This window comes from Sus scrofa, chromosome 1 (assembly GCF_000003025.6).
Source record: "Sus scrofa isolate TJ Tabasco breed Duroc chromosome 1, Sscrofa11.1, whole genome shotgun sequence".
Taxonomy (NCBI): domain Eukaryota; kingdom Metazoa; phylum Chordata; class Mammalia; order Artiodactyla; family Suidae; genus Sus; species Sus scrofa.
The window spans coordinates 104,098,487-104,125,477 of NC_010443.5; the positions used below are offsets into that span (position 1 = coordinate 104,098,487).

At 37.1% G+C, this 26,991-nt stretch overlaps 1 protein-coding gene across 1 annotated transcript; it reads left to right on the plus strand.

The window, feature by feature from the left end:
• Positions 1-26,991, plus strand: LOC110259490 (spore coat protein SP96-like). Its single transcript, XM_021084781.1, has 5 exons — positions 1-292; positions 12,485-12,609; positions 18,066-18,152; positions 20,058-20,222; positions 25,667-26,991. Exons 1-5 carry the CDS (start codon positions 1-3, stop codon positions 26,267-26,269), a joined length of 1,272 nt encoding a protein of 423 aa, XP_020940440.1. The 3' UTR covers positions 26,270-26,991.

A 26,991-nucleotide genomic window follows, 5' to 3' on the forward strand; every position in this document is an offset into this window, starting at 1 on the left:
ATGGTCGGTCAGGGCAGTGGTGTGTGGGGCCTGATTCTGTCAGACCTCACCCTTCAGTGCTCCAGGCCTCCCAGCCCATCCTCACTCTGCTTCCATCAGAACCTGCACCCACTTCCCCTAACACCCCAGTGCCTTGGAGAGCAACTGGTGGGCTTCACCTGTATCTTATATGCCTTTCTGAGAATCTCCATACTCTACACACCTGGACCAGACCCCGACCAGGCTCTGGACCAGACTCACTGGCTTTCCTCCATGATGTTCAAAGACATTTCCTTTGTTGGTGGTATTACTGGTGAGCATAGCTGCCTTCGAAAGACAACATTTCCTGGTGGAGGTGTTTGAGTGAGGGAGCCAAAAAAAAATTAAAAAGCAGGTAAGAGCAATGACCTGACAGTCTCTGATGATGGGTGGGACTTGTTTCGTAATAAGCTGGAAGATTTTTATGACTTGGTTCTATAGCAGCTTTCCATGGCATGTAAATTGGCCTGCCAAGGCTCAGATAGTAGCTGACCCCTAATCAATTACATATTGTACAGTATAGTCCTCTCAATTGCAGTTGCTGTTACCAATTTTGTTGACACCAAACCTTTTTTATCCTTAATTATTCCTTACCATTATGTATCTTCTTGGTACTACTGTGTGTGTGTGTATGTGTGTGTGTGTTTATAAACCTTATACACATATGTATGTATTTACATTTGTATGTGTAACTTCTATCTATATTTTATTAATTTGAAAGGAAAAAATCATTGAATTTTTGTTCTTACAAAATCACTCTTCCCTCCTCCTGCCTCTGAGACTGACTCTGGCCTTTTCTTCAGCCCTCTTGTCTGGACTCCCCCCAATCCCATTTTTCCTCTTTGCTTGATGACTTGATTCAGATCTGTGTACTTGATGGCATATTCACTTCACCTTATTTCTGAGTCCTCGTCTCCAGGGAGAACTCTGATTTTGACTGATTATTGATGGTACTCAGCTCTTTAGTAGGATATTCTGGGTTCTAGCATTCACCCCCACACTATGCCTCTACCCCTGCCTGGGAGCTAATAAAGGAGGATCTAAGCCTAACTTCGATGCAAAAAAAAAAAAAAAAAAAAAAAAAAAGACAGAGTCTTAACTTTGAGGGCAAAGTGAACAATGAAAGACCTGTATCTGGTGGAGTTACTTATAGTGACTTTTCTTGCTTGCAAATTTATCTACCATTGAACAGAAGGAGATTGTAGTTACCATCTGGTCTTAACACATTATTTAACAGATGGGAAAAATATTGTTCTGGGAGGGCCACATTTTTGCAAGAATTCACGTGGCTAAGTTAGTGGTAGACTCAGCCCGTGTGCTCAGTTCTGTTGCAACATTCCAATCTGCCTGCACTTCATCCTGCTTCTGGTTTTGATTCAAACCCAAGTGAAAACATGCCTATTCTGAATTGGGATGGCAATTACTTGTTTTGCTCCTCCTTCAAGCTTCCTTTGGCCAAAACCATGGCACTGTAGTACAATGTGACATTGAGTGACCATTGGTGCCCCTTGTTTCCTTGGTTTTGGTGTTCAATGTCTAGTTTTCCTTGGTTTCCCAAGAACTGCCACCTCATACTCCCAAACTGGGGTGTCCCTCTCACGACTGGGGCCCCTATTTTCTAGTGGTAAGTGGTATCTCCCTTCCTTTTGAAGATACCAAATGAGTGCTCACCTCTGCTCCTTCCCTGACCTCAGCCATGAAATCCCAAGTGACAATGAGCTTATCTGTAATCACAGATTTTAAACCTGAGCAATTGCTGGAAATGCATCAAGTATCTTATATACATTGTTATTTTTTTTTAAGCCTTATAATTATCCTTTGTAGAGGTATACTCTTTTTTTGTGAAGAAAGAGGCTAGGACACTAAGACAATTGCCAGATACTAGTCTGTTTGTGAGTTAGAGACAAAATTCAACCCTGTATCTTTAGACTCCATAGTTCTTAATCACTATGCTACACTGCTTCTGATAAGGACTAAATAATTTAAAAAATAAAATACAACTTCTTTTTAATTCTTTCCCTAAAGACTGCTTTATTACTACTATATTATTCACCACGTTAGAGATTTTAAAAATCCCTCAAGACTCAGAGGAGTTAAGAAACTTGCCTTAGATACCAGAGGTTTTTTATTTTAACTCAAATTCGACTGCAGAGCTTGCATTTTTTATGTCTTGTGGCCTGTTCAATAATACTAATAAACAATATTTGCTGCCTCGACACCACCACAATCATCATCATTATCATTGTAATCATTATCTCATAGACTATTACATAGCAAGCTGTGTTCTAACCACTTTGCACATATTATCTTATGTTTGCTTCATAAAAATCCTGTGAAGGAAATTCTCTCACCATTCTGATTATACAGCTGAGGACCCGCAGGGTCAGGGACCTTAATTAAGAGTGCACACAGCTGTCTAACTCCACCATCCTTCATCTCACTTCAGCCTCACATTTGCACAGTGCTTCATAAATTGCAAAGCTATTTTATTTGCACTAATCCTTATATGAGTTTTACAAGTTAAGCATCTTTATTTCCAGCATCTTACAGATAAGAAAATAGATAATCAGAAAGGAAGCGAAAATAGCCAACAGGAACTGGACTCCAACAAGGGCAGTCTCAGTTCAAATTTCATGCTGCCTATTAGTAATCAGAGTTGAAACCTTACCCAGAGAATGTGTGAGGATCCATACTTAGCCCTGTTATAATGCACATCACTGAAAGGCTCTGAGGGAGCCTGTTAATAGGATTTCAGGTATTGTCAGGATCAGAAAGCAGGGGATTTTAATCAGCCTTTCAGTGTTTCTCAGATATAAGTGCCCCCTACAGTGTTTTGACTTCACTCTGTGTAGAGGTAAATGTTTAACAAATTTCTATTAACTCCTTAATTTTTTTTTTAACTTGAGAGGTCCAGATATAAGAATATCTAAAAGATAATAGCATTTCTTACTTCTACTGTTAGGCAAAGTTTAAGAGCAATCCTTTTCTACAATGGAGGCTTAGAACGTAAACCCAAATTTATTATTAAAGGACTTTCTTCTAATATTGATGTGATATTGATGATGATATATTTCTCTGATAAATTATACTTTTAATAAAATAAAACAAAGAACACTTTGTTTTCTTTGAAATGTTTTGTATCATCTTTGTATTTTCATTTATATTCCTGAGGGATGAAGCACAGTTTCTTCTCTTTTTTTAAATTTTTTTATGGCTGCCCTCACAGTATATGGAAATTCCTGAGCCAGGGATTGAATCTGAGCCTCAGTGGCAACCTACCTGGCAGCTGTGGCAACGCTGGATCCTTTAACCCACTGTGTTGGGCCAGGGATTGAACCTGAACCTCCACAGTGACCCAAGCACAGTCAGGTTCTTAACCCTCTGCACCGCAGCTGGAACTCCCAGTTTCTTTTCTTTTCTTTTTTTAATTGAAATGTAGTTGGTTTGCAATGTTATGTTCATTTCAGGTATACAGCAAAGTGATTCAGGTGTGTATGTGTATATTTTTTTCTTTCTTCAGATTCTTTTCCATTATAGGTATTACAATATATTAAATACAGTTACCTGTGCTATACAGTAGGTCTTTGCTCTTTATCTATTTTACCTAGTAATGTGTACCTGTTAATCTCAAATTCCAAATTTACTCCTAGCCCCATCCCATCCCTTTTGTTTTCTATGTCTGTGAGTCTATTTTGTATTATAAAAAAATTTCATTTGTATCATTTTTTAGATTGTTCATATAATGATGTATATTTGTCTTTCTCTGATTTACTTCAGTGTGATGATCTCTAGGTCTATCCACTTTGCTGGAAATGGCATTACTTCATTCTTTTTTATGGCTGAGTAATATTCCATTTTCTTTATCCATTCATCAGTTGATGGACATTAAGGTTGCTTCATGGCTTGGCTATTGTAAATAGTTCTGCTATGAACATTGGGGTGCATGTATCTTTTTGAATTAGAGTTTCTGCCTTTTCTAGATATATGCCCAGGAGTGGGATTGCTGGATTATATGTTAACTCATTTTTAGTTTTTAAGGATCCTCCACACAGTTTTCCATAGTGGCTGCACCAATTTACATTCCTACTAACAATGTAGGAGGGCTCTTTTTTCTCTACATGCCCTCGAGCATTTATTACTTTTTGATGATGGCCTTTCTGACAGGGGTGTAGTAATACCTTGCTGTATTTTAATTTGCATTTCTCTAATACATAGGGATGTGGAGCATCTTTTATGAGCCTTTTGGCCATCTGCATGGGCTCTTGGGAGAAATGTCTATTTAGGTTTTTTGTCAATTTTTTTTTAATTTTTTTATTTTATTTTATTTTATTTTCCCACTGTACAGCAAGGGGGTCAGGTTATCCTTACATGTATACATTACAATTAAAGTTTTTCCCCCACCATTTCTTCTGTTGCAACATGAGTATCTAGACATAGTTCTCAATGCTATTCAGCGGGATCTCCTTGTAAATCTATTCTAGGTTGTGTCTGATAAGCCCAAGCTCCCGATCCCTCCCACTCCCTCCCCCTCCCATCAGGCAACCACAAGTCTTTTCTCCAAGTCCATGATTTTCTCTTCTGAGGAGATGCTCATTTGTGCTGGATATTAGATTCCAGTTATAAGTGATATCATATGGTATTTGTCTTTGTCTTTCTGGCTCATTTCACTCAGTATGAGATTCTCTAGTTCCATCCATGTTGCTGCAAATGGCATTATGTCATCCTTTTTTATGGCTGAGTAGTATTCCATTGTGTATATATACCACCTCTTCCAAATCCAATCCTCTGTCGATGGACATTTGGATTGTTTCCATGTCCTGGCTATTGTGAATAGTGCTGCAATGAACATGCGGGTGCATGTGTCTCTTTTAAGTAGAGCTTTGTCCAGATAGATGCCCAAGAGTGGGATTGCGGGGTCATATGGAAATTCTATGTATAGATTTCAAAGGTATCTCCAAACTATTCTCCATAGTGGCTGTACCAGTTGACATTCCCACCAGCAGTGCAGGAGGGTTCCCTTTTCTCCACAGCCCCTCCAGCACTTGTTATTTGTGGATTTATTAATGATGACCATTCTGACTGGTGTGAGGTGGTATCTCATGGTAGTTTTGATTTGCATTTCTCTTATAATCAGCGATGTTGAGCATTTTTTCATGTGTTTGCTGGCCATCTGTATATCTTCTTTGGAGAAATGTCTATTCAGGTCTTTTGCCCATTTTTCCATTGATTGATTGGTTTTTTTGCTGTTGAGTTGTATAAGTTGCTTATATATTCTAGAGATTAAGCCCTTGTCAGTTGCATCATTTGAAACTATTTTCTCCCATTCTGTAAGTTGTCTTTTTGTTTTCTTTTGGGTTTCCTTTGCTGTGCAAAAGCTTTTCAGTTTGATGAGGTCCCATGGGTTTATTTTTGCTCTAATTTCTATTGCTTTGGGAGACTGACCTGAGAAAATATTCATAATGTTGATGTCAGAGAGTGTTTTGCCTATGTTTTCTTCTAGGAGTTTGATGGTGTCCTGTCGTCTATTTAAGTCTTTCAGCCATTTGGAATTTATTTTTGTGCATGGTGTGAGGGTGTGTTCTAGTTTCATTGCTTTGCATGCAGCTGTCCAGGTTTCCCAGCAATGCTTGCTGAATAGACTTTCCTTTTCCCATTTTCTGTTCTTGCCTCCCTTGTCAAAGATTAATTGACCATAGGTGTCAGGGTTAATTTCCGGGTTCTCTATTCTGTTCCATTGGTCTGTCTGTCTGTTTTGATACCAGTACCACACAGTTTTGATGACTGTGGCTTTGTAGTATTTCTTGAAGTCTGGGGGAGTTATGCCTCCTGCTTGGTTTTTGTTTCTCAGGATTGCTTTGGCGATTCTGGGTCTTTTGTGGTTCCATATAAATGTTTGGATTGTTTGTTCTAGTTCTGTGAAAAATGTCCTGGGTAATTTGATAGGGATTGCATTGAATCTGTAGATTGCTTTGGGTAGGATGGCCATTTTCACAATATTGATTTTTCCAATCCAGGAACATGGAATATCTTTCCATTTCTTTCCATCTTCTTTGATTTCTTTGATTAAGGTTTTATAGTTCTCGGCATATAGGTCCTTTACCTCTTTGGTCAGGTGTATTCCGAGGTATTTGATTTTGTGAGGTGCCATTTTAAAAGGTATCGTATTTTTGTATTCCTTTTCTAATGTTTCATTGCTGGTATACAGAAATGCAACTGACTTCTGAATGTTAATCTTATATCCTGCCACTTTGCTGAATTTATTAATCAGTTCAAGGAGTTTTGGGGTTGAGTCCTTAGGGTTTTCTAGGTATAGAATCATGTCATCTGCATACAGTGACAGTTTGATCTCTTCTCTTCCTATATGGATGCCTTTGATTTCTTTGGTTTGTCTAATTGCTGTGCCTAGGACTTCCAAAACTATGTTGAAGAGTAGTGGTGAGAGTGGGCATCCCTGTCTTGTTCCAGATTTGAGTGAGAAGGCTTTCAGTTTTTCCCCATTGAGGATTATATTTGCTGTGGGTTTATCATAAATGGCTTTGATTATATTCAGGAATGTTCCCTCTATACCCACTTTGGCGAGGGTCTTGATCATGAATGGATGTTGAACTTTGTCAAATGCTTTTTCTGCGTCTATTGAGATGATCATATGATTTTTGACTTTTTTTTTGTTAATGTGGTGTATGATGCTGATTGATTTGCGTATGTTGAACCATCCTTGTGAACCTGGGATGAACCCAACCTGGTCATGGTGTATAATTTTTTTGGTATGTTGTTGGATTCGGTTGGCTAAAATTTTGTTGAGAATTTTTGCATCTATATTCATCAATGATATTGGGCGATAGTTTTCTTTTTTGGTGGTATCTCTGTCTGGTTTTGGAAGGAGGGTGATGGTGGCCTCATAGAATGTCTTTGGGAGTATTCCTTCTTCTTCAACCTTTTGAAAGAATTTAAGGAGGATGGGCACCAATTCCTCTTTATATGTTTGATAAAATTCACCTGTGAAGCCATCTGGTCCTGGGCTTTTATTTGTAGGGAGTGATTTTATGACCTCTTCAATTTCATTTCTAGTGATCGGTCTGTTCAGTTGGTCTGTTTCGGCTTGATTCAGTTTTGGCAGGCTGTAAGATTCTAGAAAATTGTCCATTTCTTCCAGATTGTCAAACTTGTTGGCATATAGTTGTTCATAGTATTCTCTTATGGTTTTTTGTATTTCTGCTGTATCCGTTGTGATTTCTCCTTTTTCATTTATACTTTTGGTTATTTGGGTTCTTTCTCTCCTCTTTTTAGTGAGTCTGGCCAGGGGTTTGTCAATTTTGTTCACCTTTTCAAAGAACCAGCTCTTGGTTTTATTAATTTTCTCTATTGTTTTTTGAGTCTCTATTTTATTAATTTCTTCTTTGATCTTTATAATTTCCTTCCTTCTGCTGACTTTAGGACTTTTTTATGCCCCAAACATAGGAGCACCCAGATACATACAACAAATATTAACAGACATAAAGGGAGATATTGATGAGAATACAATCATAGTAGGAGACCTAAATACCCCCCTCACATCAATGGACACATCCTCTAGACAGAAAACCAATAAAGCAACAGAGATCCTAAAGGAAACAATAGAAAAGTTAGACTTCATTGATATCTTCAGGACACTACATCCAAAAAAAGCAGAATACACATTCTTCTCAAATGCTCATGGAACATTCTCAAGAATCGACCACATATTGGGACATAAAGCGAATCTCAATAAATTTAGGAACATAGAAATTATCTCAGGTATCTTCTCTGACCACAATGCCATGAAATTAGAAATCAACCACGGGAAAAGCAAAGAGAAAAAACCTACTCCATGGAGACTAAACAACATGCTACTAAAAAACCAATGGGTCAATGAGGAAATCAAGAAGGAAATTAAAAACTACCTTGAAACAAATGATAATGAAGACACAACCTCTCAAAATCTATGGGATGCTGCGAAAACAGTGCTCAGAGGGAAATTTATAGCAATACAGGCCTTTCTCAAAAAAGAAGAAAGATCCCAAATTGACAACTTAACCCTCCAACTAAATGAATTAGAAAAAGAAGAATTTTTTGATTTTTTTTTGATACTGAGATGTTTGTATATTATGGAAATTAAGTTCTTGTCCATTGTATCATTGTGTTAAAACATCTAAAAATAGTTCATGTTGCTTCCAAAATTCAAAAAGACTCACTAAGCAATATACTACCAACTTAGTAGACATGGAAGTGAGGGGTAAAAGATAAAACAACTTGCCTTTCACTTTAGAGTGTTATCCTATGTGCATTTCCCCAGCCTACAGAGGACAGTGTCCAAAGAACTTTCCAGGGATGGTGCTGCTTCCTTCACAGATTGTCTTTTCCACTGTGTGGAGATGGTCCTCCCAAGGAAAGCAATCATGGGATGCATGAGAAACTCATATGTGATGAATCCTGAGCAACATGTTTATTCCCACACCTTTGGATTTTTAATTTTATTTTTTTGGTCTTTTTAGGGCTATACCCACAGCATATGAAAGTTCCTAGGCTAGGGGTTCAACTGAAGCTGTAGCTGCCCGCCTACACCATAGCCACAGCAGTGCAGGATCTGAGCTGCGTCTGCAACCTACACCACAGCTCATAGCAATGCCGGATCCTTAACCCACTGGGCGAGGCCAGGGATCGAACCCGCCACCTCATGGTTCCTAGTCAGATTTGTTTCCACTGCACCAAGCATGACAGGAACTCCTGGATTTTTAATTTTTAAAAATATTATATTTAAGAAGTTGTGTCATTTTAGCTCCATTAAACATAATCCACCACTGTCCAGGTTTTATGCAATCAAATGAGCAAATGGTTAGTTACTCCAAGCCCCTCAAGCTAACATGTTGGACCAGAACCTTGAGCAGGTGTCTTTATACTATTGCATTTGGCCCAGTCCAATGTCAGGATCCTTTGTCTCAGAACCAGCACCCTTGGATTATATTCCCATGTGTATTTCCTGTCCTTCTTTCAATATTATTTAGCTGTGTTTTCCCACTTTTTGAATACTGGTCACTGGAAAATAGCTTGAAATATGGATAATAACATCTTCCAGTATTACTCATTATTGAAGACACACAACAATCTAACAGGTTAGCTCAACCAAGTTGCACCTGACATAATGCCACACCCAACCCTGACTCTAAATGTGCTGTTGTTTTGGAAAAGATTTAAAATTACTGGGACAAATACATATACTAAAATGATCAATGAAAAAGAAAATACTATGTGAATATATATATATATATATATATGTGTATATATATATATATATATATATAATGTGATCACTATTCAACAATGTATGACAAAAAGATCGAAACTTTCTAATTCCTATAGCAAGAAAATAGCCACTAGGTTCTGAATCTCCCCACATTTATTTCCAAAATTCATATAAAATGAAACAAAGAGTAAACTGATACAGAAACAAAGACACCTATAAATTCTAATTTACAGGTAAGCAAGGGTGGAAAAAAAGATGAGATCAGTAGAATACTTTTTATACTATACATGCTAGAAAATTTTTTAATTTGATCACATTGTGTTAGTTCTTATGAAAAGATGGGGATACTTTTACAAGAGTGAATATTCATACAACTTTGGAAACAATTTTAGGAATATATGGTATAATTAAAAAATACAAACCTGCTGATCCAGGAATTTCACTTTTATTTGTAAATCTAAAAACATTTTAATTAATATTCCCAAGAAGACATACATTAGAATAGTCATAGCATGTTTATTTATTAGAGTAAAAAATGGAACCAAACTCAATTTCTACTAGTAGGGGGCTAGACTATTAATTGTGATGTATTCAATCAAATAACTACTATAACACAGTAAAAGCAAATAAAATAGAATTACAGCAGTCAGTGTAGTTGAATTTTACAAATGTAATCTGGGCAAAAAATTGTGGAAAAGGCATTATTTTGTTCTTTTTTATGGCTGAGTACTATTCCATTGTATATATGTACCAAATTTCCTTAATCCATTCATCTTTCGATGGACATTTAGGTTGTTTCCATGTCTTGCCTATTGTGAATAGTGCTGTAATGAACATATAGGTGCATGTATCTTTTTTAGTGGAAGTTTTGATCAGATATATGCCCAAGAGTGGGATTGCTGAGTCATATGGTACTTCTATATTTAATTTTCTGAGGTACCTCCATACTGTTTTCCATAGTGGTTGTACCAATCTACATCCCGACCAACAGTGTTAGGAGGGCTCCTGTTTCCATTTGCAGCAACATGGATGGAACTAGACTCTGAGACTAAGTGAAGTAAGTCAGAAAGAGAAAGGCAAATACTGTATGATATCATGTATATCTAGAATCTAATACACAGCACAAATGAACATTTCCACAGAAAAGAAACTCAAGGACTTGGAGAACAGACTTGTAGTTGCCAAGGGAGAAGGGGAGGGTGTGGGATGGACTGGGAATCTGGGGTTTATAGATGCACACTATTGCATTTGGAGTAGATAAGCAATGAGATCCTGCTATGTAGCACAGGAACTATATTCAGTCACTTATGATGGAACATGATGGCGGATAATGTGAGAGAAAGAATATGTATGCATGTATATATGACTGGGTCACTTTGCTATACAGTAGAAATTGACAGAACATTGTAAATCAACCATAATGGAAAAATAAAAATCAAAAAATATTCACAAAGACACTCACAGAACCTGTAAAATAGGATGGCATTCCCTTTGGAGAGGATTGAGGATAAATCTTTTGGATAAAACATAGTTTGATGGATCAAAAAATTGTGAAAAATGACAGTATAATAGGTTTCATATAAATTTTGAAACATGCAAATAATAATATGTTTTTGGAATTTACTAGAACATTAAAAAATACACAGGAAATAGAAACATAAAGTTGAAGAGAGCGATTACCACTGGTAGGAAGGATGGGAGAGAATATAATCAGGAACAAGGACATTATATGTAAAAAAAAATTACCTATGTGTTATTTTCTAGAGATATTTATTTGGTCTTTTATCTCTAGTTGTGACATAAAGCTCCTAAATCCCGTGTAGTTTCCTGAATGATAGAGGTGATAAGAATGTCTTTTTCTGTAATGAGGAGACTCCTGGCATGTGCCTCCACAACTCCAGGATGGTGGCGGGTTATCAAAAAGACCAGACTTTGATTAGAAGCCTGGTGTTTTTAGCTCCACTCCTCAGATTGCAGGGAGGTAAGAAGGGCTGGAGATTGAGTTAATAATCCATCATTCCTTAGTGATGAAACCTCCATAAACCTCCCCCCCCCCAAACAATGGAGTTTAGTATCCTTCTGAACTGGTAAACTTATCTATGTGCTGGGGAGAGCCACAAACACCAGCTTCAAGGGGACAAAACTGTGCTTGGGACACTTCTAGACCTCACTTTCTATGTATCTTATCATCTGCCGTTCATTTCTCTCTATTGTGAAATCCTTTATGGTAAACTGGTAAACATAAGTAAACTGTATTCTTGAGTTCTGCGAGTCTTTCTAGAAAATTATCAAGCCTGAGGAGCAGAATCCTTGATTTATAGTCCATTGGTTGGAAGTACAGGTGGTTTGGGACTTGAAGGTGGTGTCTGGATCAGGGCAGTTTTGTGGGACTGAGCTCTTTAATGTGTGGGATCTGACACTAACTCTGGATGGATAGTGTCAGAATTGAATTGAATTGTAGGACATCCAGTTGGCATCTGAAAAGCTGGCAGATTTATTGGTACAGAAAATACTCATGCATCTGGTTTCAGAAGTGTTGCAAGTAAAAACAATCCTGAGACTCTTAAACTGGGAAATAATGGGAATTTGGCTATTTAGCAGGTTATTTTTATACCTTTTTGTATATCTGAAATATTTCTTCAACCATGTTTTAAGCAGTGTGGCTAGGGCCTGTGAAATAGTGCAGGATAAGAATTCAGATGTAGGCAGAGTCCAGAAAGCACAGAGGCTTGTCGGCCATGGAAAGAATCTGCATTGTACCTTAAGAGAAATGGGAAGTCATTCAGTGGTTTTGAGCGGGGCAGTGATATAAGCAGGCTGATATTTTGCAAAGAGTATCCTGGCTGCCTTGTGAAGAATGAACTGGAGGAGAGCGTGTGGCAAGTTGGGAGACCAGTTATGTGTGGTCCTCTTGGGGGATGATGGGATCACTATTTCATATTTCAGATCCAATGCACAGCAGGAGACATAAAAGGCAGCCAACAATAGGAATAACTGTGTTATTAACTGTAATTAATTCAAGAATATTCACAATCTTTCTTTTTTTACCAAAACTAATGGCTACAAAATTAGTCACTCCAAACATTTATTTTCTTATACAAAATACTGCTGTTTTGTTAACTCTCAATTCACATTTTAAAGGTCACATCATGACATTTACCTATTTCCCTTTGTCTATTCGATCTAATATTTCTCTTTCCATTACAGCCTTACACTACATCCAGATTGTTCTTCAGAATATCCCCCAAAGCCTTGCCTTTTTCTGCTTCTCTGTATGTGTCTCAACTGCTGTCTTCTTCCAAGATTTTCCTTCCTCCTCTCTATGCATCCAGGTATTTAAGGACCTTTAAGATATGGATGTACAGTAGGAAAAAAAATGTATTGGGGAAATAACTATTAAAAATAATAAAATAATGAAAAGATATGGATCAGAACTTGTTTCTTGTAAATCATGACCAGTTTCATCACTTAATAAGCGCTGCCTTGGCTTTCCTGATATTTCAAACATTGGGTTTATTCTCAGCTGCCCTTGTCTACCCTGCTTAGCTCCCCTCTCCCCACCTGCTCCTCAAAACTGAATTCACCACTCAGATAGAAGTTCTGTGAACTGCTTCAGCCCTATATAGCTCTCATTTTTATGCCTCAACTCCTATCTTAAGTGAGGTTGATAAAATAAGCAAAGCATCACCTTTGAACTCTGGTACTGCCAGGTTCTGAACTGTCCACCGTACCCTGGATACATTATGATGTCCTACTGATGAACAACTGGATTTTAATTTTTTTTTTTTTTTTTTGCTTTTTAGGGCCACACCCTTGGCATATGGAGGTTCTCAGGTTAAGGGTCGAATTAGAGCTACAGCTACCGGCTTATGCCACAGCCACAGAAATGCAGCATCCGAGCTTGTCTACACCTACACCACAGCTCATGGAACGCCTGATCCTTAACCCACTGAGCGCAGCCAGGGATCAAACCCACATCCTCATGGATCCTAGTCGTGTTTGTTAACTGCTGAGCTATGAGGGGAACTCCTGGATTTTAATTTAATGCCAGGTTTAGGGTTGATTTCCATCCCCCATGGGGCCTCATTTCTGATAACCTAATTATAGTTCCAGATCTTACAAACCCCAGTTTCTATCCTGACCCACCTTGTAGCCTTGAGTTGTTCAAGTTCCATGCCAGGTTTCCATTCTAATAACCAGTCTATTTGCTGCAGTTGCTTCATGAGGCCTGCCTTTGTCTTTTTGCGTAGTTCCCTCAGTGAACCTCATCCCCTAGATCCTGCTGTCCTGAAAGGGCTAACAGTCTGCATGACTGATCACCGTCCCCTCCCTCTGTGAACCTCTTAGATGTGACAGAAAATGCAGGGTCAGCATGAACAATGAACCATGTCTCCACCCTGGGTGTTGCCAAGTCCTTGCTCTTATGTGGAGCCTGATTTCCAGTCTAATTCCAGGAGGCAGCACCGCCCTGGTCTTGCTTCCAATAAACATCCATACTTCCCTGATGTAGCCTGACGGATGTCAACAGAGTTTCTAAAAGTTCAAGAGTTTATGGTGTTTGCAATAAATTTAACCTCTGAATTGTCTTTCACTTTTTCTCTCCATCCTTCTTATGATACATTGTGGTGCATATTAAACAATTCATAAATGGCAACAGGCAATAAATGAATGGGAAGCCTGATGGCCACACACTCTAATCTTATCCTGGGTTTATAAAAGTTCACTTAAACATATGTGTCTCATCAGGAAAGTAGGGAAAATCATATTTAACTCTTGCAGGTGTTGTGAGGATCAGCTCTGAGGAGTGTGGCACACCCACTAAAATAGGCACAGGCATCTTTATAAGGTTAATAATATTACGTTGATCAGTCTTATGTTAGAGGCTGCCTAAAGGTAGCACTGTTTGCCATGATCCAGCAATGGCTGAAGCTTTACTTTTTAACTTGTCTTCTCATCCACATTTAAAAAATGCCAGTTATGAGTCAGCTTACTAACTAAAGTCTTTATGAGGTAGGTTTTCAGAGCAATAAGAATAAAGATGTTACTTGCCTTTAAAAAACTGAAAATTTCTACAAGCCATAGTCCTTCATATGAAGTGCTTGAGTGAGATGTGTTTCATAATTTATATTTTTATAAATTTTATAAAGGTGACATGATACATATGTTGTATATTACACAACTCCTGCAGTAGTATTGTGGTGGTAATCTGCAATAGATATTAATATTTTTATAATTAAGCATATGAATAATCATGTTAAATTTATTAAAGGCTAAAAGTAGCCTTATGAATTTGGATTAACTTTTGTTGTCAAGTAAATTTATGCTCAAGGTACAAAATAATTTTTACTTTTCAAAGCCTTTTGGATTTTGGAATTGTGCATCAGGGATCACAGACTTATGGTCTGAAGAAAAAAATGGTTTTGTTTTGGGCGTCCCCATATGTAGCAGGATCAGAGTATAAGTCAGCTAAGAGAACAAGAAGATTTTTGGTTTAAAGAAAAAGAACTTTGAAATAGTTAATATCACATTAAAATAAATTACTAACCCCTGAAAAGTCATAAATTCCCAGTCACTGTGGTCAGAGATGAATCATGCAGCTGACCTGTTGAAGCTGATATACTTACCATTACAGAACCAATTTCCCAACATACAAAAAAATACATATCTTTAAATAAGTTTTAAAAATCCTTCTCTTTGTTTAAACAAAAATATTACATTTTCAACAAATTTGAAAATTAAAGTCAAAAGTCAAACATTCAACAAAGAGAGAATAGGGTGTAAGTGGAGTTCTTGTCTGACTCAACCGGTGCTATCTGGATATCCATGTTCAAGACATACCTGGGGTGTATTAGTTGGTACTGGCACTAAGTTAATGAAAGACCATGTTCTGTCATTATAAACATATTTAAAATTTCTAAGTGCATTTTATTTTATTTTTTGTCTTTTTAGGGCTGCACCCTCGGCATATGGAAGTTCCCAGGCTAGGGGTCAAATCAAAGCTGTAGCCGACAGCCTACACCACAGCCACAGCAATGTTGGATCCTTAACCCACTGGGCAAGGTCAGGGATTGAACCTGCATCCTTATTAGTCAGAATCATTTCTTCTGAACCATGACGGGAACTCCCCACATTTTAAATTTGTAATTAGGAAATTCAATGATGTGCATCAAAACATGCTTTTTCCTCCAGAAGTTTTAAGTAGGGCTAATTATTGTAGTCCTGTTGTATTACTGAAATATCTTTTAATTACTCTTTATTTAGTGAAGGAACACATGCTTTAGGAATTGGCTCATTTGTAAAAAGTATAATAAAGAACATTCTGATAGTGTTATGATATCCATATATAAAAGCACATTTTCAGAATGTTTCAGGTTTTAAAAAATTTTACTTTTAATAATTGCTTCTAATTGCCTTGATAATAAAACTTGATAGAGCAGTTTATTTTTATTTTCTATTTTTTCACAATGATCTTTCAAATTTTTTAAATAATTGGGTTGCATGTCAGTATTTTCATTATGTGTGTGTGTGTATATATATATGTATATTATATATATGTATATATGTAATAAAATATTACTCAGCCATGAAAAAGAATGAAATAATGCCATTTTTCAGCCACATGGATGGACCTAGAGATTATTACATTAAGTGAAGTAAGTCCGGACAGAAATACACAAATATCATATGATATCACTTATATGTGGAAACTAAAAATGATACAAATGACTTATTTACAAAACAGAAATAGACTCACAGATTTAGAAAACAAACATGGCTGTCAAAGGGAAGGGGGGAAGGAGAGATAAATTAGGGTTTTGGGATTAACAGATACATTCTATTGTATATAAATTAGGTCAACAATAAGGATCTACTGTATACCACAGGACACCATATTTAATATCTTATAATAAACTGTAATAGAAAAGGACATATATATATATATATATATATATATAAAACTAAATCACTTTGCTGTACATCTGAAACTAATACAACATTGTATATCAATGATACTTCAACAAAAACAAATTCGTTTTGCCCTAGCTTTTCAGATAACAATGCAATTAACCTCTCTATTGGATGAACAAGAAATAGACTTTTCCCCTTAAAGACTGGTCAGCTACCAAAGAGTTCTCTCTACTACATGTCAGCAGATTTTCACCAGATTTATTTTTGGCTATAAATCCTGTTCAGTATGAGTATCTTCAAGGAGATTGTGATAGGACGGTGATAGACACCTATTCTCTCTGTTCATTATAATAATCCAGGTGTTTTCTGTTTTTCTGTTGACCTCTGGATTGGGATAGTTACAGGACTTGTTAATAATACATGGTAAAATATTGCTCTTGGCCAAAAAAAGAAAATTCTGATTTTTACATGGTAAATTTTGCTATAGAGCAATGTTTAATTATTTTTTAATTTAATATTTCCTATATTTTCTTCCGAAATACAGAAGATGACCTGCGATGGAATCTAGGTCAGTTAGAGATTGTAAGCATTAAACTCAAGTTAGAGTGAACTTTCCCTCTTTCTGCTATTGATAAAATGGGTGGATGCTGTTAACAATGATCAAGTTTTAGTTAACGCCATGACTATATTGCTGTGGTATCAAATTAAAATAGACATTTCTGCAGAATAAATATAGTAATATCAAACAAATAATTGTTTGATAATTATATCATTCTGATGTTCAAATAAATCAGTTTATTAGGTCACATTTAATATCATTGCTAACTTCAACTCATGTGTGTCCTTTGTGTCCCATAGCCAAACAATGACATCACTGGTTTTGTTTCAACAAGAGTAAAAGTCATGTTTTTACTCCTCTTTAGAATAAATTCCTTCCCAGCTTTTCAGTTTGTTGGCACTTTTTCTGTTATTTATGTTCTAAGGCTTGAGGCTATGCCATTTCAGTTGATCCAGTAAAACTCATTAAACTGAAGGTGTTGAATACATTTATAAGAGAAATTTCCAAGGATTAAATGTTTGGAAAAATTCAGAATCTAAAAACATGAGCTACAAAGAGGATAGTGGTATAGTTGTTTTATTTCCTACTGAACTTTTTTTACACTAGAAAATACCTGGAACTTTTAACAAACACGATATTCTCAATTGTTGAGTTAATATATCAGTAAAAGAGTTAATCTTTTTTCAAGTTGAGACAAACTAGATTTCTTCGCAAAAAAAATTTTTTTTCCTCACGTTTTCAGCCTTTCATCACTGCTTTGGCATTATCGCCTAGAATTCCAATGTTTTTTAAATTCACATGAATTACTGAGCAAATAACCAAGTAGACTTCCAGACACCAACTTTGAGACTGAAAAGATGAAGTCACACTAAGGCCATGAGTGACTCAGAGTCACCCATGGAGTTCACAAGGCATTTGTGCTTGGGTAGAGAGAAAGCAATGACAAACTTCCACCTTACTTTTGGCGGGGGGGGGGGGGGGGGTTGGGTCCTAAAATAGAAGGCAGGTATCTGAAAGATGGTTCCAAAAGGAAGAAAAGGAAGAATTGTGTAATATATTATAGTTCCTTCCTGTCAGGTGGATTGTTGAGGGGGTAGTCACAGTAGCTCTCTGAGGCAGTATCGGCTTACTTGCGTCCTTCATGATTAATTCCTCATTTCCTTCTCTAAGGTGGATCCTGTTTTAGTGAATAATTATTTATTATTCCATTTAATCCACACCTGCACTGATGTATCAGAGCTGATTTTTCTACCAGTCATTTTAATTATTTCTCTGGATTGCAGATATAAAGGGCAATGCACAAATTGAAAACTGTTTTAGAGTTTAGTTTGCAGTATTGCAAAGTCAAGAATGGACAGAAAGCATGGAAAATATGTGGTGAATATTGAACACTCAGAAAACCCAGCAGTGAGTATTGTTGCTCTATTTTAGTATTTGCCTATATTGCAGCTTTACTTTCAGCAGTTATCAGCAATCTAATCTCTTTTCTACAATGCAGTCAATGTCATAATTTTGCATTCTTCTCTGAAAGGAAGAGTATCCATGGACTAATTTTTTTGCTTCAACTTTTCATGTTATATCTGCTGTATTATACTTTAGAAGTTATTTTATATATTTACTGATTAGAAATGTTTCTATGACCACATGATATAACATAAATTAATTTAACTTTCTATTTCACCATCATGTAAACGTAAAGCTCCAAGGATGTCTTTGGTTTAGTTTTGAAGTTAAATTTTTACAATTTCATTCTTAGGTTTACATATATAATTTCTAAGCCTGTCAGAACTCACCTTTCTAAATACGATAGAAATCCAGATACTAATCCCAGATAGTTTCTTTAAGCTTAAGAAAGAAATACTCTAAAAATCCCTCTTTTGTATGAAAATATCATTCAGTCTATTTTAAAAAGTTTTACACAAAGACTCAAGTTTTCACTGTATGGTTATATGGTCTCTTTGATATCAGAACAAAGGATAGAAATATGCTAAAACTTAAAATGGTAAGTTAAAATCACGCCTGAAGAAAAAAGGCAATATTTTGACTTTGCAATTTGGAGCTAACAGTGGCAATCAGCCTGTATTAATCACCTACAAAATAAGCCAAAAAAGATCGTCTTGTTGTTCAGTAAGTGTGAGTTGAATAAGAGAATCCCATAGAGAATTCCTGGTTTACAGAAAGAGATGGGGTTTGCCCTTTGAAGTCAAAGGACCTTTCCAAAGCTGTTCTCTGTCTCATTCGTCTCCGAGTTAGACGCTATCTAATTAAATCTTCAGTTGCTGGAATATTCAGATAGAAAAAAAAAATCCCTTTAGTCAAGTGTTTGTCATCTTGTTAGTTTCTCTAGATAGTAAGAATGTTGATGATGTTTACAAATATTATCTTAAGCATGTTTATAGCATATGTCTGGATAGCTGATAATGTTTCAATTACTATGGATATTTAACACATAGTAATAAAAATATTTTTCTCTTAAGACCAAATTCAAAAATAGAATTTTAAAATGACTTGAAAATCATAAGAAGAAAATAAATTTTGGTGCATCGTTGTTGCTGTTGAGAACTGTTTTTCTCAACAGAATAGAGTTTTTATACTGCTCTATGCCCAAGAGGAACCCAGCAAAGACATAACAAAACTGGACAAAAGATTCATCTTCTGTGTTCCTGTTATAGGTATCCAAATTCTACTGCATAAAGCATGGTGTGGATTATGCAGAGGAATCTCTTTATGTGAGAATTTTTCATTTGTATAGTGTATTATAGTATACACTACATTAATATATTACCACAGTTTGATATAATAATATGCCATATATAGTGCAGCAGAATGGAAATTACACTGGTCTTCACTCCGGAAGGCCTGGGCTCCAGTGATTGTTATTGGGTCATTATGGGATAATAATAATAATAATAATAATAATAACTTTAACTCTTTCTTCTTCATTATTCTCATTTCCAAATGATCTGAACAAGTTGTACCTGGAAAGCAGCAAGAACTTCTTCAGCTGTTACATTTTATTCCTCCTATGAATAGAAGCTTCCTAATATATACTTCATCCACAGCAACTTCAACATAAGTATATTTAATACATGTATGTAATATGATGGAGCAGATGGGATGATACATATTTCCTTATCTAAAATATTGATAGTTTAACAGAAATTAGTGAAAACGTAACACAGAATAATCTGCCTAGATAAGAAAACACTATTCCTTCTAAAAGTCTCACTCTTGTTTATTTTTGAATGAGGAGTTGAATTTTACAAATTCAGTCTCATGGCTTCCTATTCACTTAATGCTTCGTTTTTATAGTCAATCATGTGTTCAAATGACCAAGAGGCTCACAGCTCTGCATGCTGGCGTCCACCTTCAAATAACATAACCAGTGATGTCTCTTCCAACTTAAGTGGGGTCTGTGTGAACCCAGGAGTCCTTACACAATCAAGATACCCACACACAGACCTATCCCACATACAGGTAATGTTTGGTTTAGCAGCTTTTATCAGGGTGGGATGTGTTCTATATGGGGATGGATTTGGTCTATTCTTTCCACTATATGTCGTTAGGAGGCAATTTACAGGAATGAGAATATTTAATAGTCTCTGTTTTCAAAGGGTAATGTTCTAGCTGGGGACTCAAATATTACCACAGATAAGAGAATGTATATAAAAATAAAAGGAATAAATGTAAAATGCAAGGCTGGGGAGGGGCAGAGAAGCAAATACGTCAGCAATGTAGATACTAATTCACTAATTAGACTCTAATGAGAAACAGAGTCATAGTTAAAAGTTCAAGGGTACTACTCTATTGTGATTACCTTATTTCCTTATACTGTTCCAGCCTCTGAACTGTATGTGACACTTTCTAAGACCTTCTTGGTTCTGACCTTTGATGCATACGGCCTTGACATAGAAAGCTGGCTCTGTTCTCTAGATTTTCTCCACTAGTTTTGAAAACTACATCTAGCTCCCCCTGGTTCTTGATTTTATCTGTTGGCTGAATTAACTTTACCTCAGGACTGTATCTCTATATCTTCAGCCATAGTGTAGAAATTACTTATTCTACTTGGCAGCTTTGTTGGGTTACCCTGACTCTGGAATTCCTGTCCTTCATTGCCTAACCCTGCTGTAGATGTTGAATGACAAGAGTGAGCTTTGTTTCTTGATTTTGATTCTGAAAGATGTAAACTGTTGATACTGTTGCTAGGTCACTGTGAAAGAATAAATGAGCTAAAATGGGTGGAGGTAGAAAATGTTTCTTCTTGTTTGCAGAGATAAAAAGTAACTCCCATCAATCATAGAATTGAAAGAGGTCTTAGATAACATCTAGTCTGACAGTTCTTAACCTAGCTGCATATTAGAATCACCTGGGGATTGATTAAGGAAAACCGATGGCTGCGTCCCACCCTTGACCAATTAAACTAGAAACTGTGAGGGTGGAACTTATGTATCAATATTTTTTAAAAGCTTCAGGTGAATCTTTTGTGCACCTAGTGAAGAGAATGAGTAATCTTGTCCCATTCTATCATTTAACAATCAGGGAAAACATGGGCCAGGAAATTTAAGAGATTTGCCAGAACCTACGTCATTTTTGCCAGAGTGGCTGAAGCAGGAGGAGAACTTAAGTGACCTATTGTCTGCTTATGTGTACTTTATTTCACTAAGCTGCTTTTTTTATAATTATTTCCTGAGGCATTATCCTTGTCCCAGATGTGCATAAGTCTCTTTTCCACCTTCCTTTCTTGAGATTCCTTTGTAGTACCTTCGGTCCAAGTAAAGAAGATGATACGATACTTCTTCTGGGGCTAACTTGGTCATTTTAGTGGCCCTCACTTCCTTAGTCTAGGGGACCCTTTTCTTTTTTCTTTTTCTTTTTAGGGCCGCACCCGCAGCATATAAAGTTTCCCAGGCTAGGGGTAGAATCAGAGATGTATCCGCTGGCCTACAGCACAGCCATAGCAAGGTCAGATTTGAGCCATGTCTACAACCTACACCACAGCTCATGGCAATGCCATATCCTTAACCCATTGAGCAAGGCCAGAAATTGAACCTGTGTCCTCATGGATACTAGTCAGATTCATTTCCGCTGAGCCACAACGAGAACTCCAGGGGACTCTGTTCTCATTTGGCTCCTGTTGCCTTGGAGCTTCCATCCTTTGCACGAAATCCTGCCCTTTCAACAAACACCATGGCCCGTATTTTATAACATTTAAGACTGGCTCTAGCCTGTCTGAAAGTCGTGTGTTGCATTCTGTTCTTCAAAGGTTTTGCTCTCATCCAAGTGATGACAAAATAATCAATCATGTTGAACAATTGAAAATTTATATAGGTTTCACTGTGCCGGATACTTTATATTTTCTTATTTTATCCTCTCATCTTTCTTATTAGATAAATATTATTACCTCATGAAGAAACCAAAGCTTAGAAAGATAAAGTTGCCAAATGCTACTTGACTAATAAGAGACAGATAAAAGTCAACTCCAAATTCATTGGATTCCAAAACTCTTGATTTCAATTCCTGCATTCTACTGATTTCCAAATAAAAATATTTTTTAGAAATAGTGACTATATGTATGTTATTTCTAATCTTCCCAACAACAATATGAAATAGATATTTTTATCCTTTTATTTTAAGATAAGGAGATTTGAGGCTGGGAGATTTAAGATTTCATAGCTCTGACATTTATAACATCTCTCTAATGAGGAAGACTGTGCTATTCCGCTATGCTGGTTGACTGTTTAAGGATAGTAGCCACAAATATTTGCCAAAACACTTTAGAATTAACAAAGCAACTTAATTTTGTTAATTGTTAAGGTAATCCTATAAGTCATTTCCCCCACAATTCATAAATAAAGCTTAATGGGAAAATGAGCTGGGCTTTGGTTTCCCTTGTTAAGATGCACATCCCTGGGAAGCTTCTGGGAATTCTTCTCTCAGGGAGTAAGCCTGCAAAGGATATAACACAGGTAGATTCTTCAAGTCCCTCCAGGCATCCTAGCTCCCAGACAGCTACCTACATGCTGGATGGTAGGAAGTTAAAAGGCTTGTTATTGGGAGCTGATTCATCATCATTTGGTGATCAATGTTACCTCAGGAGTCATGAACACTCTACTAACAATTATGAAAAAACTTCAGAGTGTATCATTCCTCTCCTGGTAATGCTGATACTCAGGTATTGGGGCAAAACTGGGTGCCTGAAGAGACTGTGCTGTGTGAAAGTGAACCATGCAGACTTCTGCATGGTAAATAGAAGAGGAGAAAAACATCCCCAATCGACAGGACTATTTGTGCCAAAGTCCTACCTTAGACATAAGCTTGGTGCATCCAAGACACTGAGTGGAGGCCAGTGTGGCCCAAGGCTATCATTGCACTAGTCTAAGGACTAAAGTGGTATTAACAGAGATAGAGAAAAGTCAGTAATACCGGAAGATATTCAGGACATAAAGTTAAAAGGGCTTGGTATTGGACTGGGGGATTTCAAGGATGACCACTTTTCTCCACTTCGCGAAATTGAATCAAATGGATGGCAGTGGCATTTAAAGAGATGTGGGAGCTGGCCAGGTTTCACAGAGAAGATCATGACTTTGGATTTGGACACAGTGAGTTTGAGACATCTTTGAGACATCTGATATGAGCTATTATATAAGCATTTGAAAGCTAGAGGAGGGGTGGATTGGAGATAAATTTGAGAGTCATTCAGATATGGATAGTAATTAATTATTACTATCATAGGAGGGACAAAGCACAGAGTGGTTAAATCCAGCCCACTGCCTATTTTTGTAAAAAAAGCTTTATTGAAACAGAGCCAAGCTCACTTGTTTACTCACTGTCTATTGCTGCTTTAACCCTATAAGCAGACTGGTGTAGCTGTGAAAGAAACTGTATGGCTTACAAAGCTGAAAATATTTACTATCTGACCCTTTACAGAAAAGGTTTGCTGACCCCAGCCCTAGTGTGAAAAAAGACAAGGGTCTAAGAATACAACAATAAAGGCTAAAAGTGGACGGGAACCTTCAAAAGAAACTGAGAAGATCCTGGAGGTTAGGAGGAAACCAGTGAGAATAAAATATCACAAAAGCAAAGGGAGGAGAATGTTCAAAGGAGAGGGGAAGGAATGATTTTCAGGGGCAATTGCTATAGAGGGCTTAAGTAAGATGAGGATGAAACTAAATTGGATTTCAGTGACTGCATGTCAGTGGTGACTTCAAGATGTGTTTCAGAGGCATGGCAAGAGCAGAAGCCAGACTGGATTGGGCTGAAGAGTGTGCAAACAGAGATGATGCGTTTAGATACCTCTCAAGAAATTTCATTTTTCAAAGAGAGAGAAGTTAGCTAGATGGGCATTTAAAAAATTTTTTTTAATTATAGTTGTTTTACAATGTTCTGTCAACTTCTGCTGTACAGCAAAGTGACACAGTTTACATATATATATATATATTCATTTTTTCACATTTTGAAACCAAGGAGATTTTTTTTTGTTTAAGATGGGAGAGATTTGAGTGTATTCAAATGTTAAAAGGAAGAATCCATTTAAGAGGAAAATAGGATTCAGCCCTCGAAAAGGATAAAAAAAAAAAAGTTGCTGAGGAGGGCAGAGGGGAGAGGATCCAAAGGAGAGACTGGCAGATCAGCTTCAGGCAGAGGGAGTATGGCTCCTTTTGTGTCAATCAAGGAAAGAGGAGAGTGGAGTCCAGGCATGTTTCGATTTGCTTGTCTGGTACCTAGTAGGGCTTTGAAAGAATTTCCATCCGATGGTTCAAGTTTCCCAACAAAGTAGAAAATATGAGAGTCCCCGTCATGGTGCAGTGGAAACGAATCTGACTAGGAACCGTGAGGTTGCGGGTTCGATCCCTGGCCTCGCTCAGTGGGTTAAGGATCTGGCGTTGCCATGAGCTGTGGCGTGGGCCGCAGATGCGGCTCAGATCTGGCATGGCTGTGGCTGTGGCATAGGCTGGCGGCTACAACTCTGATTCTACCCCTAGCCTGGGAACCTCCATATGCCGCAGTGTGGCCCTAAGGAGAAAAAGACCAAAAAAAAAAAAAAAAAAAAAAGGAAAGAAAATATGAAGTCACTTCATAGGAATGAGGAGGGAAAATTTGTGTGTGAGAGTCGGTGGGTGGAGGTTACAGGTCTAAAGAGAAAGAAGAAGATTAAGAAAGTATTTACAAAATGAGAGCACATCTTAATCAGCGTACTATAATAGGGTGGTAGAGCAGTACCGAAAATCCATCCAAGGATGATCCTGAATTTATAGTGATTCTGATCTGCCCAGGCATGTGACTAGTGTGACTGTTCAAGGGAAGGTCCCGAGTAAGCAGATAGTCATTTGTTTGCCAACTGGAAAAACCAAGGAGAGGGAAGTGCAAGAGATTTTAAGGAATTAGTAAGTATATTGAAATAATGGACTGTGGAACAAAAGGTGGATAAGGAGTGATATGAGTGAAGCCAGGGCTGCTGGGGTGGAGGTTGTAATAAAACAAGGATGGTTGTCACAGGAATAATTGAACAAACAAGCTGGAAGGAGAGGACATGGTGGTGAGAGCACAGAATTCTTGAAGAAGTGATTTTGGAAGTGGAGCAGTTTGGAGTAATGACAATATCCAGTGGAAGATCAGGTGTTTAAGAGAATTTGCCAATTAAGTGTTGTTCTGCTGATGTGAAAGGACAAAAGTCTCCACACTCACCACTGGAAAACAGAATAGAATAAGATAAGGTATAGGCAGATTCTGATTTCTGCTAGTGATAGAGAAAGCATGTAATTATTTCCATCTGGATACAGATGTGGACATTTCAGCCTAAATTTCCTCAGAGACATATAGGGATTCAAATGATACTAATGCACTAGGTTATAAATAACACAAAAAAATGATAAATCACAAACTTTTTAAATTTCTTATATTTTTATTTATGCTCTTCTTAGGTGAAAGAAAATTGCTGCAGTAACTCATCTCTGTGGAAAGCCTTTTTGGCTTGTCTCTTAGCCTGTGTGATAACAACAGCAATTGGTGTTCTCATAATATGCCTGGTGAATAATAGGGGGAATGACAATTCTTCCATTTTTATCCAGCTCTTCCCCAAAAATGGGGAGCCTATAGTTATCATTCCTGGGGCTACCTCTACTACTTCTCAACCTACAGTGACCCCCAGTTCAACTGAACTGACGACTGCAACCACTTCAACAGAATCTACCAGTGCCCTGTCCACTGAAAGTACAATCACAACAGCCACAAGCATGGCTTCAACAGAACCTACAACCACAACCATCACTTCAGCAGAACCTACAACCACAGCATCCACAACCATCACTTCAGCAGGATCTATCACCACAACAGCCACAACCATCACTTCAGCAGAACCTACAACCACAGCAGCCACAACCATGACTGCAGCAGATTCTACAGCCTCCACCACTTCAAATGAACTTTCAACAACAGCCACCATTACAACTTCAAGTGAAACCACAGCTGTCCCCACTTCACTAGAATCTTCAACTGTTGCAACTTTAGCACGGGATTTTTTTTAGAGCTTAATCTTAGCTGACACCAGAACAATCACCACTTTCTCCATCTCTTTGACTGAACTCACAACTACATTCACTTCAACTGGATCTATAACCACAACCACTACCACTTAATCTACAACTACTGTAACTTCTATTTAGCCTACCAAGATAATGATCATCACTCTCCAACAATATGTAATATCCACCTATTCATCCGAACCTGTAACAGATGACACCATTCTAATGAAACTACCTGCAGTCATCAAAATGTTTTCTTCTGTGGCAAGTTAACCTTTGGTTATTTTTCACTACAACTATCTTCCCTTGCTGGCTCCTTCCACAAATTGTAGCTACCTCTTCAACAGCTGAGTCTATATCTATACACTTCCATTGCTACCTTATATTTATAGCAGGTACCCTAATGCCATTTGAAGAACAACAATTTAGACAGTAAAAAATGGAAAAATGAATTTTCATCACATCAACACTTAGGACTTCTAAAAGTATTAAACTTTTTATTTTTAAAGAACTGCACATTTATGCTATAAGAAGCTTCTATTTCTATAGTTCAAAGTAATATAATTTTATACAGAAAAGTAACCCAATTTGTTCATTTAGAATGTCTTTAAAAACTTTATGAAAAACTCTTAAAGTAGCCTTTTAGATTTTAATATGTATGGATTCAGCTCAGAACATTGCATTCCCCTTTAGACAAATTACACATATAAAAAGCAAACTTTATA